This window comes from Gopherus evgoodei, chromosome 10 (genome assembly GCF_007399415.2).
Source record: "Gopherus evgoodei ecotype Sinaloan lineage chromosome 10, rGopEvg1_v1.p, whole genome shotgun sequence".
Classification (NCBI taxonomy): domain Eukaryota; kingdom Metazoa; phylum Chordata; order Testudines; family Testudinidae; genus Gopherus; species Gopherus evgoodei.
Window position 1 is genome coordinate 70,323,332 of NC_044331.1, and position 17,882 is coordinate 70,341,213.

General features: G+C 41.9%; 1 protein-coding gene across 1 annotated transcript in view; it reads left to right on the top strand.

Moving 5' to 3' along the window:
- Nucleotides 1-17,882, top strand: part of OTOA (otoancorin) — a 64,662-nt gene that overhangs the window by 26,025 nt on the left and 20,755 nt on the right. The window contains exons 13-22 of the mRNA XM_030578080.1: nucleotides 442-657; nucleotides 1,136-1,303; nucleotides 1,661-1,801; nucleotides 2,500-2,558; nucleotides 3,036-3,153; nucleotides 3,622-3,695; nucleotides 8,474-8,609; nucleotides 11,925-12,115; nucleotides 14,848-14,941; nucleotides 16,042-16,171. Of these exons, the coding sequence (XP_030433940.1) occupies nucleotides 442-657; nucleotides 1,136-1,303; nucleotides 1,661-1,801; nucleotides 2,500-2,558; nucleotides 3,036-3,153; nucleotides 3,622-3,695; nucleotides 8,474-8,609; nucleotides 11,925-12,115; nucleotides 14,848-14,941; nucleotides 16,042-16,171 (1,327 nt within the window). The remainder of the gene's footprint in view (nucleotides 1-441; nucleotides 658-1,135; nucleotides 1,304-1,660; nucleotides 1,802-2,499; nucleotides 2,559-3,035; nucleotides 3,154-3,621; nucleotides 3,696-8,473; nucleotides 8,610-11,924; nucleotides 12,116-14,847; nucleotides 14,942-16,041; nucleotides 16,172-17,882) is intronic.

Here is a 17,882-nt window from a genome sequence, read left to right on the forward strand (position 1 = left end):
AAAAAAGTACTCAAATAAGTAATGCAAAAGATAAAAGCCCATTGACGCTTTTAACAGCATTTAGTCCTCTCAGCCTGTTTCCTCACTCTTCATATCTATTTGCCATCAGTGGGTCTACTTCAGGATTTCTTTGAAGTAGGTTCATAGAATATCAGGGTTGGAAGGAACCTCAGGAGGTCATTTAGTCAAACCCTCTGCTCAAAGCAGGATCAATCCCCAGATTTTTGCCCCAGAGCCCTAAATGGCCCCCTCAAGGATTGAACTCACAACCCTGATTTTTAGCAGACGAATGCTGGTTCTTGCTAAATGCTTGCTTCTGCTGCTGATGGTTAGTCAGAAAACCCCTGATAATGTTTGGGTAACAATGGAAATTAGATGTTGGCAAACCTCCCTGCTCTTAAATATAACTTCATGCTCTGCATCTGCCTTTTCTTGATGTAGCTCAAAGCTCAACTCCTAGACATTGCAATGCAAAACCAGACCTTGAATGATACCCTTGGGTCTCTGTCAGATGCAGTGGTTGGATTGACTTCAAGTCAGCTGGACTCTTTGTCACCTGAAGCCGTGCATAATGCAATTTCAACATTAAACCAAGTCTCTGGATGGGCAAAAAGCCAAATTATGATTTTATCCAGCAAATACCTCACTTACGAAAAGGTACATTTGGGATTTTTCTGATATAATTTTATCACATTTAATAAAAACAAAGTGCAGGAACCTTTTTTTTCAACTGCAACTGTTGATTTTGAAAAGTTTGGAATCCAGAGTTACTCTATAATGTATTCTCAGTACAAGATTTCTGTTATGCTGTCATTGACAGAGCTGGTCAGAAAATACTGTTTAAACAGTGTTTTAACACAAAATTGGAAAATATAGTGCCTAAGATGTAACTTGACATAGGAAGAATGTAATTTTTAGTACACTATTTTACTTCCAGTTTTGAGTTGCTGCCACAACTAGCTGAACTTTAAAAAATGTTAAAACTGTTACTGGAGGTTCTACATTCCAAAGGTGAATTTTAGACAAGAAACATATTGCACATCTAGTATTAATGGTTCTGAAGTTTTACTTTAAAGATTTCTGCTAAACGTGGATTTGAAAACTCCCCCTTTTGTTTCCTCTGATCTCTGTACAGGTTTTATCATTTTATAACATTAGTCAAATGGGTGCTTTGGTGACTGGAATTAGTACTCAATCATTCTACAACATGAACCCAAAGGAGCTCTCTCAAGTTATTAGAGGCACCTTATCCCAGTATGCCTCTGATTTATCACCTGCACAACAACAAGGTATCCTCACTAAGGTAATAGTAAATTCTTAATCCCCCTCTCCATCTGCACCAAAGCACAATGACCTTATATGCAGAACATGATTTTTTGAAAACACTGTTTAAAATTACATGTGGATTTTGGCTGAATTGTTCACCGAAATAATTACTTCCTATTTGTATTCTGTTTTCCTCTCAAATGCCAAATGCACTTAAAAAGTTATGTAGTTTATCCTCTGTCATTCAGTAACATGTTAATTCTGAGTAATGAAGCAACTCTTTACCTGGAGTCTCTTAAGGAATATTACATTGAATTGAAAGAATTTAGTCAAATCCTATGAATCTGGAAATAAACTCTAAGTCCCATGTACTGTCTTTTTTCCTCTTTATTAGATGCTTGCATCTAGAGATCTTTCCTCAGCAGTCACAAATATACAAGGAGCTTTTTTTAAAGAAGTATGTCTTTCTGATTTATGGAAGGAAACTGGTTTTAATTCTTCAATAGTAAAAGAAAAAGAATTACGAAAGAGCCAGGTAATGAGTAATTATAGTATTTCCATTTCCACTGTGACTGATGCCATTATAAATACAAAAAATAGGTTTCCTCTAAAACACAGAAAAACACTTGAAGACAATTTTTTTAATTTTTAAAGGGGTTCTCTCTTAATTAGGATCCCAGGCCACATTTCTCCAATAGAAAAAAAGTCGTATCTACTATTGTTTTCTTTTCCTACTCCATTTTCAGAGGTGTTGTCTGTTGCTTACTGGACAATGGGAAGAGTAGAGATAGAGACACATAAATTCAGAATGAGATTTGGAGAATATAGGTAGAAGGAAGGAATCAATCCAAATATGCTTTGATGACACCCAAATCAAAGGTCTCACTGACCTGGTCAGCATTATAAGGAATTTTATATAAGAATAAACTGTTCTTTAATATACTAGGCACAAAGCTTGTCAAGATTCTGCCACATATTTCTTCTTCCTGCATTTTGTGTAATTGCCACTTGCATTTGAAACCAATCCTGTAGTCTATATATAGAGATCATGATCATTGTCTAACCTACATGCCATCACTTAAGTCAGTGATAATGACTATTCCTGTGAATAGAGGTTGCAGGGCTCGGGCATCACAATCATGTTTAATGCTTTTAAAATTCATACGAAAGATACTACAGTATTTCCTTGAGCTGTCGTACAAATTACAAATTATCATGTATTTTTAATTTCAGGCCTTGTTTCTCTATGAATTATTGTCTAAGGAAACAACAGCTCCCGCTGACCTCTTAAGGTATGGATACTAGTCTCACTGTTTTACACCCAGGTGAAATGCGTTAGAAGCCTCATTTTGTTATCAGAGTGGCAATGAAACAAACAGTCTTCTATAACTCTCAAAATATTTTACATTTATATAGCACCTTTCATCTCATGGGACCCCAAGCCCATTCATCTTTCTCATAAAGAGGAGCCCTTAAGTTCAAAAGATATATGAAAAGACCCCCAAAGATCTTGATCAACATTTTTTAGTTTAGGCTCAGCTCCGCTTTCTGATTACTTTAATGATTCATTATCAGAGAAGGCCACGAAGAGGCAGGGGGCAGGGAGTGGAAGTGAAATGAGGAGGAGGGCACAAGGGTGGGGAGGAATGAAGAGGAGTCCAGAAGGGGTTCTTTCTTGGGATTTGGTCTGTAGAATGAAAGAGATGACGATCCTCCGCCCTGGATCATGCTAACAAATTCATGAAATCATGTGTTGTTCTCTCTATCAGTATAGGGCAGTTGGTGAAAGGAGTAACATGCCAGCAGATTGAGCGTATGAGCACCAACTCTTTTCTAAATAATTTCAGATTCTTTGAAAAGAATCTCCAGTTGCTTTCTCCATATCAGGTACAATTGGAATCATAATAGTGTATGTATATTTGTCTAGATATGTAATCTAATACACAAACTGTAGGTAGATTAGAGCAGGGTGAATTCATAATTTTTTTTTTTTCAGTGAATGTCAGATTTTCTGTGTGAACTGTCCATTAACAGATTCAATTTTCACTATTTCATTTGTAGTTCAAGAATTAACTGCAGAATAATTCCTGCAGTTCATTCTTGATTTGGAGCTAATTCATGAATAATCTATTTAAAACTCATACAAACCTTGATATGCACCCAAACATGGCACTCATCTCTGGCACACAGGAAGAGGAAGCTACAAACAACTTTGTAGAAATTGCATGCATGAAAAAACTCTCTGAAGATAAGCATAATTCTACATATGCTAATTTTTAAAATGTAATAAGCATCATATCTGCATTCTTCCTCAGAATTCATAAGTGCTTAAGATTCTAAATATTTTGTTTTCAGGTTAACTGTTTGGCTTGGAAATTTTGGAAAGCCTCCAACACATCTATCCCTCCCTTTCTCTTATCAGTGCTTCCGTAAGTTCTTCCTGTAGTATGCATAATATGTTCCATTTAATCCTCAACAGCTTTTTTTACTTAACCATTTTAGTGCCAGAGAAGTAGATGACTCAAGCAAATGATAGTTTTATATGTAAGTGACTGATTCCAGCCAAATCAGTATCAACCCAAAGTTGTTAGCATTTGATGTGTGTTCAGTGATTTGTGTGAAGCATGTCAGTTTTAATCCCTGGTTCCAGTCACTTCATGAGAACCATCACACTTGGAATTTATTGATGCATGTAGAACTGTTATAAAGAGTGAATTGCCTTCTTGCCCTTTTGAAGTGGTCTCTCTCCAGGCAAGATTGAGGCACATTGACATGGTATTGTGTGGAAAGCTTACACTATACCTGCTCTATGAATGAACAGACGACTTAATTCTCTGGGCCTTTCTATTCATCACCTTTCATAATTGCTAAATTCACTTACATTTGTTTGTTTGTTTTTTGTTTAACGATACAGACATTTTGTGATGCCTGCCTTACCAAGTAGAGCTGTTGGGGGTGGGAGAGTTTCATATGCCTCACGGAAAAATTTGAAAAATGAATTTTTTAAATTTCATTTGAAATTTTCAGTGAAATGAGGTTTTGTAACAAATTTTTAAAAATATTTTTTAATTTTTCAAAACATTTCTGTTTGTTCTGCTGGGAACATTCTCTCTCTTTGGGGGATGGGCGGGGAAGAACAAGGTGAAAAAGTCAGTGGTTCATTTCTCCATTCCTTCATCCTGTTCATGAAATTTGTAATGAACAACTAAAATTTCTGACTTAAATGTAAATAATTCCTTTTGGATGACAGAGGGTTTTCTATCAGGGAAAAAAACTTTTGTTGGAAATATTTGGATAAACTCTGGTACCAGGCATGTCTGACAGAGACCCCCTTATGTTGCGTCATCTTCTATTCCATCAGAAACAGCTGGTATACTCTGATACTCTTGACTTCACAGGACTGCTTATTGAAAGCACAGAAACATTTGGAGAGCCTGGCTGGCATAGCTTTGGAATTTGATTCAATTCTAAAAGGCTGTCTGCCACTCAGATGGAAAACCATATAACTTTGGTTTCATTTGGCAGCCCTTCTTAGAGTGACATGTTCCAGATATTCTTATCGGTAATCCACCCACTGCATCTTGACTCATTAAGGAGATGAGAAATGCTCGCCTCCATTGTAGGTTTTTGCAGCTATATTTACTTTAGAGTCCTCTAAAAGGTGCCAACTGGAGGATTTATTGTTTTTATGTTAACTGTTTACCAGAGTGCTTTTTCCCCTATACAATATTCTGTTCAACTTAGCTGTGTTGGCCATGCCTGCACTGGTAGTGCTGTCAAGCTCTGCTACATACTTGCATTTTGTTTTATAAAATAAATTAAAAACTACCTTTGAGGAGTTCACTTGCAAAGGGTGACTTTGGAATGTATTCTGACTTTATCACAGTGGTCATTATGTAGTAAAGCTTCTTAGTCAGCCCAGTTGTCTAGAGATAGCACAACACATTGCCATATGGGAACTCAAAACTGGATGTTGTTTGGTCCTTTGCTCCAGCATAGGAAGACACTGGGAGCACTCCAGACTTGTGGTTCTCAAATATCTCTCTCTGGCCTGTCAGTAGTCAGCAATTTGAGTCTCTAAAGGTGTCACACACTGCTCCTGACAGGGTGATAGTGGTCAGTGGCGGCTCCATGCACCAGTGCTCCGGTCCCTGCAAGGGCGGCAGTCAGGCAGCTTTTGGCGGCTTGCCTGTGGGAGGTCTGCTGGTCCCGCGGATTCGGTGGCAGGTATGCTGAAGCCATGGACTGGCGGACCTCCCGCAGGCAAGCTGCTGAAGGCTGCCTGACTGCCGTGCTTGGGGCAGCAAAAAAGCTAGAGCCGCCCCTGAGAGTGGTAGGCTTGCATTGCTCTCTAGCAATCCCTCTGGCCAACTCAGGAGTCTTTTCAGAACCTGCACCCATTCTTTTACACTATATAATGAATAACCAATAAAGAGAGCTGCCAGTGCAGAAACCTTCTATAAACTTTATGTTCATGCATGTGTCTTATCCATTTCTAAATAAAATAAAAATGGGTAGACAAGTCCTGTGACTACAGCAGCTCTCACTCCCCTTAGGATACAGGATGTCTACACTACAACACCTGCAGCTGGCTCATGACAACTCACTCAGGCTTGCAGGGCTCTGGGCTTGAAGCAGTTTCATTGCAGTGTAAACGTTCCAGGGCTCAGGTTGCAACCTAAGTTCTGGGACTCTCCCACCTCGCAGGGTTCTAAAGCCTGCGCTCCAACCTAAGCCCGCACATCTACACCAGGGTTACGTACGGATGCTTTGGCTGGCAAGTCAGCCACACCTGGAGCTTGGATCCTGGCTCTCACTCCAGTCAGAGATGTCATCTGGTTGGGCCTTTTCTCCTTAGACAGGGCAGGGTTGTGGTAATTTCATCTCACTGTGCCGATCCAATGCAGTTGATTTCAGGAGCTAATGAAAAGCCAAGAGAGTGAGAGATATAATTGGAGAAAATAAGGGTGCAGAAAACAACACGAAGGGAAATGGAACAGAATATTTTATGCACCACTGCAATGCAGGTAATTCGGTAAGCCCACTGATGGGCTGAGGACTGGGTTCAGGAATCTCAGATGAAAAACAAAGTTCCTAAATCATGAACAAGGCCTGCTGGCCTCCCTTTCATTAAAAAAGTAATGAGATGGGTAGAGATGAGAGTGTGGGGAATGTGTTTGGGAGAGATTAGTTGGGAGATGAGTTGTTTTTTTCCAAAAATCTCTTTTTATTAACCCCCCAAAGGAAAAAGTCTCCTCATTATTTTGCCCACCAGTTAGACCTAATATCCACCTTACCAGTTTTGGTTCATTCATTTCCGGCACCACATCTTACTAAGCATGATTTCAATAGTCCTTGAACCATATCAATAAGCCCTGTTCGTTTGGCCTATTCCAGTTTCTCTGTCTGGTTTTCTTGTTCTTAACATTCACTGTTGAAAACAATTTGACCTATTTTCCACGTTTATTTTCCAAGCAGGCAAAAAGTTATAGGCTATTGTGACATCTTATGAACTCCCACCTACTTTTTCCATTTGCACTCACAGTTGGGATACATTTTTAGACCCAATAATACCATCAGGACATATCTATTCTAAATGAAGCCCAATGAAAACCTGTATGAAATATTCTAATATCACTTGCTATTTTTGGCACCTCAGAGAACCAGCGGAGACATAGTCCCTCTCCCAGAAAGCACACAATCTAGATTTGATGTGACAACTAGGGAGAGTCAAGCAGACCCAATAAAAAGAGAAGGAGAGAGGAGGACAAGGGTGACCAGGAAAAGCTCATATGGTGATACTGATGTGCACTTTGAGTGTTCCCTTGAAAGTTAACAGTATATTATTCCCCCGCCCCCTGCCCCTTCATTTCTTGTAGGTAAGAAGGCAGATTTTAGTTCTGGGGAGGGATTTTTGTTAAAGAAAGTTAATGTTCACAGCCAGTAACTGCTTTGAGGAGAGGCTTCCAAAATACCTACAGGGATTAATTTACCATTATGAAATAATGACCTGCGAAAGTTCAGCTCAGGATAAGATACTGGCATATAGGAACGTGCACACACTTATTCTTTGGTTGTGATCTTCCCTGTGTTATTGATGTAACCCCTCAACTGTAAGTGTTATAATGAGAGAGTGGTCCAAGCTATAGTGTTCAAATTGGGTTCCAAATTTCCCCAGAGTTCAAAGGTGCTCATTATCCAGTAGTTTGGTTTGACCCATTCTAGAGAACTGAATCAACCACCAAGTACAGATGAGGTCTGAACTTCCCCAATATTCTGGAGAGCTTCTATCCAGGGTTCTACTTCAAACTCCTCTCTAGGTATAATGAAAATAGCTCAAAGAACCTACAACACCACTTCATAGAACCTTACAGAGAAGGACATGAACAGTGATGCTTGAATGAGGTAATAAATTTATAATTGTGGGCCAAATTCAGAAGCCACATGTAAGTTAGACCAGTGCTCGGGGCCCCCTGGGCAAGCATGTTTTAGGGGGTCCGCAAAGCAGGGCCAGCATTAGACTTGCTGGTGCCCAGGGCTGAAAGCCAAAGCCCCGCCATGCAGGGCTGAAGCCCAGCCACCTGGGGCTGAAGCTGAAGCCTGAGCAACTTAACTTAACAGGGGCCCCCTATGGCTTGAGGTCCCAGGCAAACTGCCCTGCTTGCTACCCTCTAACACAAGTCCTAGCTTTTATATGCAGAAAAACAGTTGTGGCACAGTGGCACATAGAGGTTTTTATACCATGTTGTGGGGGAAAAAAAGGTTGGGAACCCCTGAGTTAGACTCCCTTAAGCTGAGACTGCCTTAGAGCTGCTTAAGCCCACTCTGGCGTTGTCTAAGGGAAGATAAGTTGACGTACATGCTGAAGAGCTGGAAGAAGGTATAAACATAGGTACTGGAACTAGGGGAGCTGGGGTTGCTGCTGCACCCTCTGGCTTGAAGTGGTTTCCTTTATATACAGGGTTTACACTTTGGTTCAATGGCTCTGAGCACCCCTACTATAAAAATTGTTCCAGCACCTCTGTGTGTAAGTGGAGACTACTTTAACTTACACCTTTTCCTAGCTCCTCAGTACGTAAGTTATGCCAACTTACCCATCTCTGAATGTGGCCCTGTCACTGTGGTCTTCACATGCAGTACTAGGTATAGCTGAAGTTCAGCTTTACAAACTAAGAAGTGGTTGTTGTTTTTTTAACTCCTTCTCCAGTGCTCAGTATCTGGAATCCATTTCAGGCACTTCGTGTGTCCCTTTCCTGATAAGTCTGGGGAAGACTGAACTGGATCTTATGATTGTAAACTCGCACAAAAAGAATACGGTCCTACAGAAGGTACAGGAGTGTCTGGTAAGCATGATACTTTTCTTTTGGGTGGGGAAAAAGAGTGCAACAAAACAAAAGCCATTTTTGCAATTACCCTAAATTGGGATGGTTTCTGCCTCACAAGGGAAAATAAGTGCTACTTTAACATTGCGTGGGAAGTTCTGAATTGTGACTTTCAGATTTGTGTTTTCACTTTAACACAGTACTTGCAATTTCATATTGTGCTTGACCTTATAATCTGTGGACAGGATATATGTTATAACAATGCTAGGCCCCAACTGTTCCCTAACCACGTTTACACATGCTTAGCTTTGTAGTGTAGTTGGGATCTTTCTGACTCACACATGAGTACGGACTGCAGAATTGGATCCATGTCTACACGTGCTGAAAAAAAGAGGCATTTATATTTAAGGAGTAAGCGAAATTGCCTTGTAGAAATTCCAGTGGAGCCAAGCATTAGTCCACTCTAGTCTTAGGACCAAGCTAGTGCAAAATATGTGTGATGTCCTGGACCATGCAAGCCCCATAGCAGATTGTAGATACTGGCTTAGCAGCCTGCCTGTTTGTTCAAAACAAAGGTCAGATGGCTGTGAAGGGCCAAAAATTCATGCAACTCCCTGGTTTTGCAGAGTTGTTTTCGGTACAGCTCAGGGGGATTATTGCTAATGCTTCTTTATGGGCTAAAGCTGTTTAGCTCAACAAATAAAATTCCTTCACTCTGATTTAAAGCAAAAGAGAGCCTATATTTCCCGCTTGTTCCTCTCTGTTTTAGCTAGTACTATATTTCTTATAAGCATATCAGTATCTATCCAGCTGCGTTCTCTTCTAAACTGTACAAATATTTATGTTCTCTTCTTCCCAATGATTTTTATTGTTCTCCGTCCAAGACGTAAACATTTCTTAAAAGCTATATTCAATCCCCTGTGTGGTCAAAGTGTTCGCATGAGAAGCCATTGCTGCATGGATTGAGTTGGTGAGGACAGCACAAACTTGGAAAGTTTTTACACTGTGGCCATGTCTACATCTAAAATTTTGCAGCGCTGGTTGTTACAGCTGTATTAGTACAGCTGTATAGGGCCAGCGCTGCAGAGTGGCCACACTTACAGCAACCAGCGCTGCAAGTGGTGTTAGATGTGGCCACACTGCAGCGCTGTTGGGCGGCTTCAAGGGGGGTTCCGGGACCGAGAGAGCAAACCGGGAAAGGAAACCAGCTTCGCCGCGGTTTGCTCTCTCGGTCCCGGAGCCAGCCAGCAAACCGCGGGGAAGGAGACCTGCTTGCTCGGGGTTCCGGGACCGAGAGAGCAAACCGGGAACGCCGCGGTTTGCTCTCTCGGTCCCGGAGCCAGCCAGCAAACCGCGGGGAAGGAGACCTGCTTGCTCGGGGTTCCGGGACCGAGAGAGCAAACCGGGAACGCCGCGGTTTGCTCTCTCGGTCCCGGAGCCAGCCAGCAAGCCGCGGGGAAGGAGACCTGCTTGCTCGGGGTTCCGGGACCGAGAGAGCAAACCGGGAACGCCGCGGTTTGCTCTCTCGGTCCCGGAACCCCGAGCAAGCAGGTCTCCTTCCCCGCGGTTTGCTGGCTGGCTCCGGGACCGAGAGAGCAAACCGCGGCGAAGCTGGTTTCCTTTCCCGGTTTGCTCTCTCGGTCCCGGAACCCCGAGCAAGCAGGTCTCCTTCCCTGCGGTTTGCTGGCTGGCTCCGGGACCGAGAGAGCAAACCGCGGCGAAGCTGGTTTCCTTTCCCGGTTTGCTCTCTCGGTCCCGGAACCCCGAGCAAGCAGGTCTCCTTCCCTGCGGTTTGCTGGGTGGCTCCGGGACCGAGAGAGCAAACCGGGAAAGGAAACCAGCTTGATTACCAGAGGCTTCCTCCTTCCACGGAGGTCAAGAAAAGCGCTGGTAACTGTCTACATTGGATTACCAGCGCTGGATCACCAGCGCTGGATCCTCTACACCCGAGACAAAACGGGAGTACGGCCAGCGCTGCAAACAGGGAGTTGCAGCGCTGGTGGTGCCCTGCAGATGTGTACACCTTCAAAGTTGCAGCGCTGTAACTCCCTCACCAGCGCTGCAACTTTCTGATGTAGACAAGCCCTGTGAAACATATCCTGTTTCTCCAACCTTTGCTCATCTTGAGTAGCTGTACCAGGCACAGGGTATTCCCCAGGAGAGGGAAATGGATGGCCTTTTCTCCCAGGCTGCAGAATTGCATCAGCACTGGTCTGTGACTGCTGCTGTAAACCTTGAGGCTATAAAAGTCCTCCTGTTATTGCAGCCTTGCTGTATGAGGGGAAGTCAGCTGGTTGATCCACGTAGCAGCAGATGCTTATCCCGTCACACACATCCCATGCTCTGCACAATAAACCTCAATGCAATGGCATGCAGGGAGAGACCCTGCAGAGGAAGGCTCTGTGGCACTCAGGGTTTGTGCCCACCCATTCCAACACAGACTCCAGGAAACCTTAATCCCTGGTCTCCACATGGCAGAGCTGCACCAGTTTTGTTGCATCATGGTTGTTCAGTGGATATGGAGGAGGGGGCAGAATTTTGCTCTAATTGAGATCTATACTTGTTGTTTTGCTTGGTTCAGTATTTACTGGACAGAGATTGCACCCCATACCCCTTCCTGCACCCCAACTCACAGCCCCAGGCTCAGCCCGGAGCCCCCTCCCACACTCCAAACCCCTCGGCCCCAGCCTCAAACCCTCACCGCAGCCCAGTGAAAGTGAGTGAGGGTGGGGGAGAGCGAGCAACAGAGACAGGGGGGACGTAGTGAGTAAGGCAGGGCTTTGGGGAAGGGGCGGGGTAGATCCTGGGTTGCACTTAAATTCAAAAAGTGATCGTGTGTGTTAAAAGGTTGTAGGCAAATATCTAGATCAGTGATCTACTTTTACAACAAGCTACATAAAAAGCATTAGCAAAGTCAGTACAAATTAAAATTTCATACAGACAATTACTTTTTTATACTGCTCTATATACTATACACTGAAATGTAAGTACAATATTTATATTCCAGTTGATTTATTTTATAATTATATCGTAAAAATGAGAGAGTAAGCAAATTTTCAGTAATAGTGTGCTGTGACACTTCTGTGTTTTTATGTTGGATTTTGTAAGCAAGTAGTTTTTAAGTGAGGTGAAACCTGGGGGCACGCAAGACAAATCAGACTCCTGAAAGGCATACAGTAGTCTGGAAAGGTTGAGAGTCACTGGATTAACCCACCTGCGCATCTTACATTGTTTTGTGAGCAAACAGTTACTGAAACTCCCAGGCTGCACAGTACGATACCTGGTATTAACTCTACCAGTGAGGTAAACACATCAACTTTGGCCTCTTTGTTTCAGAACGGTTCCATCAGTGATGAATATGACATGGACATACTTGGAAATCTAATCTGCCATTTACCTCCAGCAACTATACGCGATGGAATATCCCTGCGGGCCATGGCAATAGCCCTTCACCAATTCAGATTCTGCCGACAGCTCAGCCATGAACAGAAGACTGAAATTAAATACAGACTTACTGAGTTATATGGGTAAGATATTAGACATGCAGTTTTGCTTTTGCTGGGGTTAATCCATATAAAAACTCACCATTTGCTTTGACAGCAATCTGCATTTAAAAAATCCTAACCCTTTGTACCTGTCTGAATTTGCAAGGGCCTACACTCAACTGATGGCACTTCTGTGTTTGCCTGTAACATGATAACTTTTGAATGATGCATCAGTTCCAACATTTCAGAGAATGTTCTAGGAACCAATAGGCAGAACCCTACTGATTTTTGGGTGAAGGGGGAAAATGGAAGGGGCAGAGAGGCCCTGCTCTCTGTTCATCAGAGCCCCAGCTTCAAGCACCTCTGGAATTGTAAAGATCAAAATTGGTTGATAGCACCAGTTAATGTCTTCTAGCATAACAATATCCCTGCTCATCTGTGCTTATCCTCCCAATAGAGTTGAATATGATGATGATGAATTACTTACCTCTTGGACATAAGAGAAATAAGAAGAGTGGAAAAGGAGAGGGCACACAGAGCCCAAGGAATGGCAGAGAAGCGCAGGGCTCCTGGCATGGGTGGAATGGGGTTTCACACAGAGCCCCTGACATGGGGCGGGAGCATGGAGAGTGAGGGACAGACAGATTCCCTGGCGGGGGGAGAATGGAAGACCCTAGTATGGGAGGAAAGAAGGAATGGGGGTGCACAGAGTCAGCCTCTGGCACTGGGGGAGAAGGGGAAACCTTGGAATAGGGGGAGGACAGAATAGGGGGCGGGGTATGCAGAGTTCCTGGTATGAGAGAGGTGTGGGGAGGCTGCAGCAAGTCCCATATGCCAAATAGAAGGAAACAGAGGACCGGGATGGTAGCACACAGGAAGCTTGCGGGGCATGAGGGGAGAAGTGAGATCCAAGGGGAGCCCCAAGTGTGTGCAATTAGTGCAGTTTAAAGAAGCAACAAAGTGTGAGCCCCACTAATGTTTATTCATAGCTGTCATACTAGGAGACTAATTTGAACCTAACTCATATATCAGTTATCCAGAGAAAACTATCCCAAATCCCCACATTATAGGAATACACAATTTTTCTCTTGTGGTCTCTTGTTCCCTTTGGAAGAATCTCATGTTTGAAAGCAGGGCCTGAACACAAAGTCACACTACTCCTTAGTCATCACTTAGCTAAGCTGTGCTTGCTATCTTTCCCCCTTATATTGAGTCACTTGAGTCTGCTTATTATTTTTTGTTGCTCTTATTTGAATTTCCACCAAAATGTCAGTATTTTTCTGGTAATGAAGTGCTTGGAACTGAATATATTAAAGTATTAAAAATGACTTTATTTTTCAAATGTAAGTTGAATGTCAGTTTTACTGAACACTGGTTTTTTTCAGCTTTTAAAATATAATGCCTATGCACTTTTCAATCTTGGCACACATTCAGGCTAATGTACCATGCCTCATTGCATTAACATGTCTTGGTATATTTCATTGAGTAACATTCTTATATAGACAAGCATCTTGATAACAGGTCAAATCCTAGACTCCCAAATAAAATGTCTTCTATGAGTGTCCAAAATATTTGTAATGGATCTGTTAATCAAACTGCTGTCGTCTATGAAAAATTTTAGGCTGAACATTAGCAGTGCAGCTATTTTCCTTGGTTACTAGCTGGTTGTGTGAATTAACATCAGTCAGTTTAGTGTCCAAGGACACAATCATGAAAGGTATTGAGCACTGCTGTAGTGAGTTGAGGGCACTTAGCGTCTTGCAGAATTTAACCTTAACTGCATAAAGTACCAACATTCCAATGAATAGTTCAGAACGTCATTTCTAGAGATGCAGGATGTACATATTCCTAGAATTCATTTCTAGAATTATAAAAACAACATAGGCTTTCATTGGGCAAGACTTGTCCAAGGCCCATAGGTCCTAGTGCACACTTCCATGCACTGTTAGTACAACAGAGGAGAGAGAAATAGAACAACAGAAAAATATGAAGCTAAAATTATACATAGCTAACTCTACCGCTATTGCCCGCTTTTATTGCTTTCCTTTCCTCTTTTATAAAGACAGCATTATCAGAAAGAGATTGCCACAATCTCTGGTTAGTTTCCAGGGCCTGTGTATTAATAAGTTTTATCTTTCCAGAGTAAGCAACACACTGCTGTTTGTAACGTATATGGGCCTGATGTTCAGAGGAGCTGAGCACCCACAACTCCCACTGAAGTCAAAGGAAGTGGCAGGTGCTCATCGCCTCTTAAAATCAGGCCTGTGTACTTTTAGGGGTCAATCCTGCAAATATTTAAGCATGTAAGTAAAGTTACTCAGGTAGTTAGCAGTTTGGAGGATTGGGTACTTAGTATAAGCTCTGTGGGACAGGGACTGCATCTATTTTTGTTTATAAAGTTTCTAACTCACTTTTGGTGCTGTGTAATATGATAGACTGTTATAATTAAAAAGAACAAAGGTTTTAAAAGGAGGGAGGCACATCCTTCGTCAGATATTATGGTAATAGGCAAGCAATAAATACTGAGAGAGATGTACGAAGAGGGTGGAAAGCACTCTCTAACTAAGGAGGGAGAGACAGCTTTGTAGATTCACCATAAACCAGGGAAATGTGATCTGATGTTAAAACCCAGAATGTCACTTTGGTAAAGAGGCATCTATCTGTGCGACTGTGTACAGTATAAGACACACATGCAGATTTAGTACTGTTATGAGTCAGGGTGGTATTGCAGGCATTTGGTATTTTGTGTATAATTTTCCAAAAAAATTTCTCAGCATACCAAAGAACTGGACGGCTCAAACAACACAGGATATTGGACCATTCGTAGCTCTTTTGTCAAAAGATGAATTAACAGTCCTTGCTGAAAAGGTATCTTTTCATCTTAATGTTTAAGATTCTAGAAGATTATTTTAAAGCTTTACTATAGTAAATGTTGTAATTCAATTTAAAATACAGGCATTCCAGTACTTAGTGGGTGTTTAATTCTACTTGCAAGGAACCTTGTCAATATTTTTGCCCAGTCCTGCATTCCTTACTCAGTCAAAACTCCTGGGATTTAGCCATAATCTAAAGAGTTATCTGTACTTGTACATAGGTAAGTGCATATTGTTATATGTGAAGAGATTATATGTTTATGGATCTGTACACAGCCTGTCATGCTTTCAAAGCTTCATACAGTGCAGTGTTCCCTGCTCCCCCATTATGCTATCCAAATGTGAAGAGTTATGTTACTTGGATTTAAACTCTTCCTAACCCATTATTAACAGTGGGAGCATACTATGAACTATATATGTAGTATAGGGGTAGCCTTGTCAGTCCCAGGATAGAAGAGAGACACAGTGGGTGAGGTAATATCTTTTATTGGACCAACTTCAGTTGGTGAGAGAAATTTTTCTTATAAAAGATATTACCTCACCCACCGCGTGAGTTATATAGGCAGATGACGATTTATACCTTTGGGCCTTCGGCTAAGAGCTAATGTAATATCAGTAATATCTAATGTGGGACTATATCTTGCTCTCACAGGTGGTGGACAAAGTGGTTTCTTTTCCATCCCTCATTTTTATAATCTTGTGATCTTTTATATATCTGTGTAATCTGATGAATTTATTCTGGAGAAGCCAGACAAGGGTGCAGTCAGGAAGGTGGTTTTCTCAAGGGATAAAGTTTGAAATCAGCAAGAAGTGTTATTGAAAACTCCCTCCAGCATGTGGTTCATGCCAGTCATGGGCTCATGTAACAGGAGCCTCCCCAAAATCATGGTCCCTCTATCTGCAAGGAGCCAATTTACAGTCCTATCCCCTGAACACCTGTAACAAAGGGGTGGTGGTGGTGATGCTGAGTTGTGGTTAACGTTTGTTCACTGGAGCCTAGGCAGTGCTCTCGCCCCTTGTCACGTCCTGACTGCTTTGTTTCAAATGGGAGGGAGTTCTGAAAATGTCTTATTGCTTTTATCTCCCATCTTTAAGTTCCCAAATACAATTTTACAAATAGCAAAGATGGTTCGGCCAGCATCTCCACCTGAAGAGTTTCTATCCGTTATATTTGAATCTATTCGCAACTCCAGTACTAGCATTAGAGCATCTGACCCCACAACTGGTGAGTATTTCACTGGTACCTGTCCAGCGTCAATGTGTTGGATTGACAATGGTGACATTTTTGACTATGCTGCTGCAAACTGAATGGTATCTTTGTTGTCAAATGCATTTTGAGAAGCAGTAGGACAAAAAGCAAAATGCCAAGTATTTTAAAGAGGTTCAGTCTTTTAGAAACATTAGAGCAAAGACTTTCACCATTAACATGCTTATCTTTTTAATGATCAGCTAATGAAATGCTTTACTCCATTAAAAATGCACTGCTAAACAAGTGTTGAAACATGTCTGGTTGCATACAGATTTTGCATCTTAGAATTATTTTGCTTCGCTTTTAGTATAAGTGAAAGTTTCATGAATAGAAAGACAGCAGAGAGCCAAAATGTTGAGCCAAAAGATGCTGCCCAGTTAATCCTTTATCAGACATTGGTATATGTTGACTCAGCTGTTCTGAATGTGACATCAGTGTACTGTGGTCTGTCTAAACTGACTATATTGGTTGCTACAGATTAAAATAAATTTTAGGAAAAACACAATTGTTTGCTTATCAGAAACTCTTGTGCCAAATGAAGTCTATCCCATGTATTTATTACACATACTTTGGTTATATGTGAGTATACAACTTCATTGTAGCCTCTGACAATTTAAAAGATTACCCTTGCAATGACCCAGGGAGAATATTTAAACTATGTAGTCTAATGAACTGCAAGACATACCTGCTCCTGCTATTGGGTAGATTTTCAAAGGCATGAATGTGGATTAGGCACACAACGTTTGCATTGTGAGTTGGGTGCCTACCTGCTTTTTGCATCTTTGAAAGCTTCATCCTGTGTTCTTTGTTTAATATAGTATAGGCCTCAATCTTTCATGGAGCTCTATGCTGGGAGACCTTTAGATCTGTGTGAACGCCCACTCATATCCAGTGGAATGATTCCAGATTTATGATGGTGTATCTGAGAACAGAATTTTCCCCTTATAATACTATATTTACATACAAAGGTGGAACAATAAATGTAGTTTTGGAGTAATGTATTCTTGGCTCAATTCAGCAAAACATTAATAATACTTAGCTCTTATTTAGCACTTTTCATCAGTGGAGCTCATAAACATTTACAAGAGGTCAGTATCATTATCTCCATTTTACAGATGGAGAAACTGAGGCACAGAGTGGTTGAGTGGCTTGCCTGAAGTTACCCGGAAGGCCAGTATCAGAATCAGAAACAGAACTCAGTGCAGAACTGTGTCTGAGTCCAGTGCTCTAGTTTATGGTACACTGCCTCCCCACCTCCACTCCACTCCACTGACTAGATGATCATGGTGGTCCCTTCAGACCTTAAAGTCTGTGAGTAACATGGATCCAGAAGCCACTCTGGCTCACCTCACTGGCCCCCTCTACATTCAGGGGCAACGAGCAGCCAATGCAGAGCTCCCCGGTGCTGCCACGCTCCCCACCAAAGGCTATCATGGTGCTCCAGTGCTGCAGAGGCCTTTCATTCTTCAACAAGTATGAATAATTTGGCTGGAGGGAGGCTTGAAGTGGACAGTTTGTGCTGTCATCAGACACACACAAGAAAGAGAGCCTGAATTAATTTTAATGAAGTTCTGCAACATAATCACACACAGTTTATAGAGAGCTCATATAGCAAGTTTCAGCCAGAAGTGAAGTTTTATGACTGTCACCAGGTCATCTGCCTCATTAGTGTTCCCTTGTGGTCTGA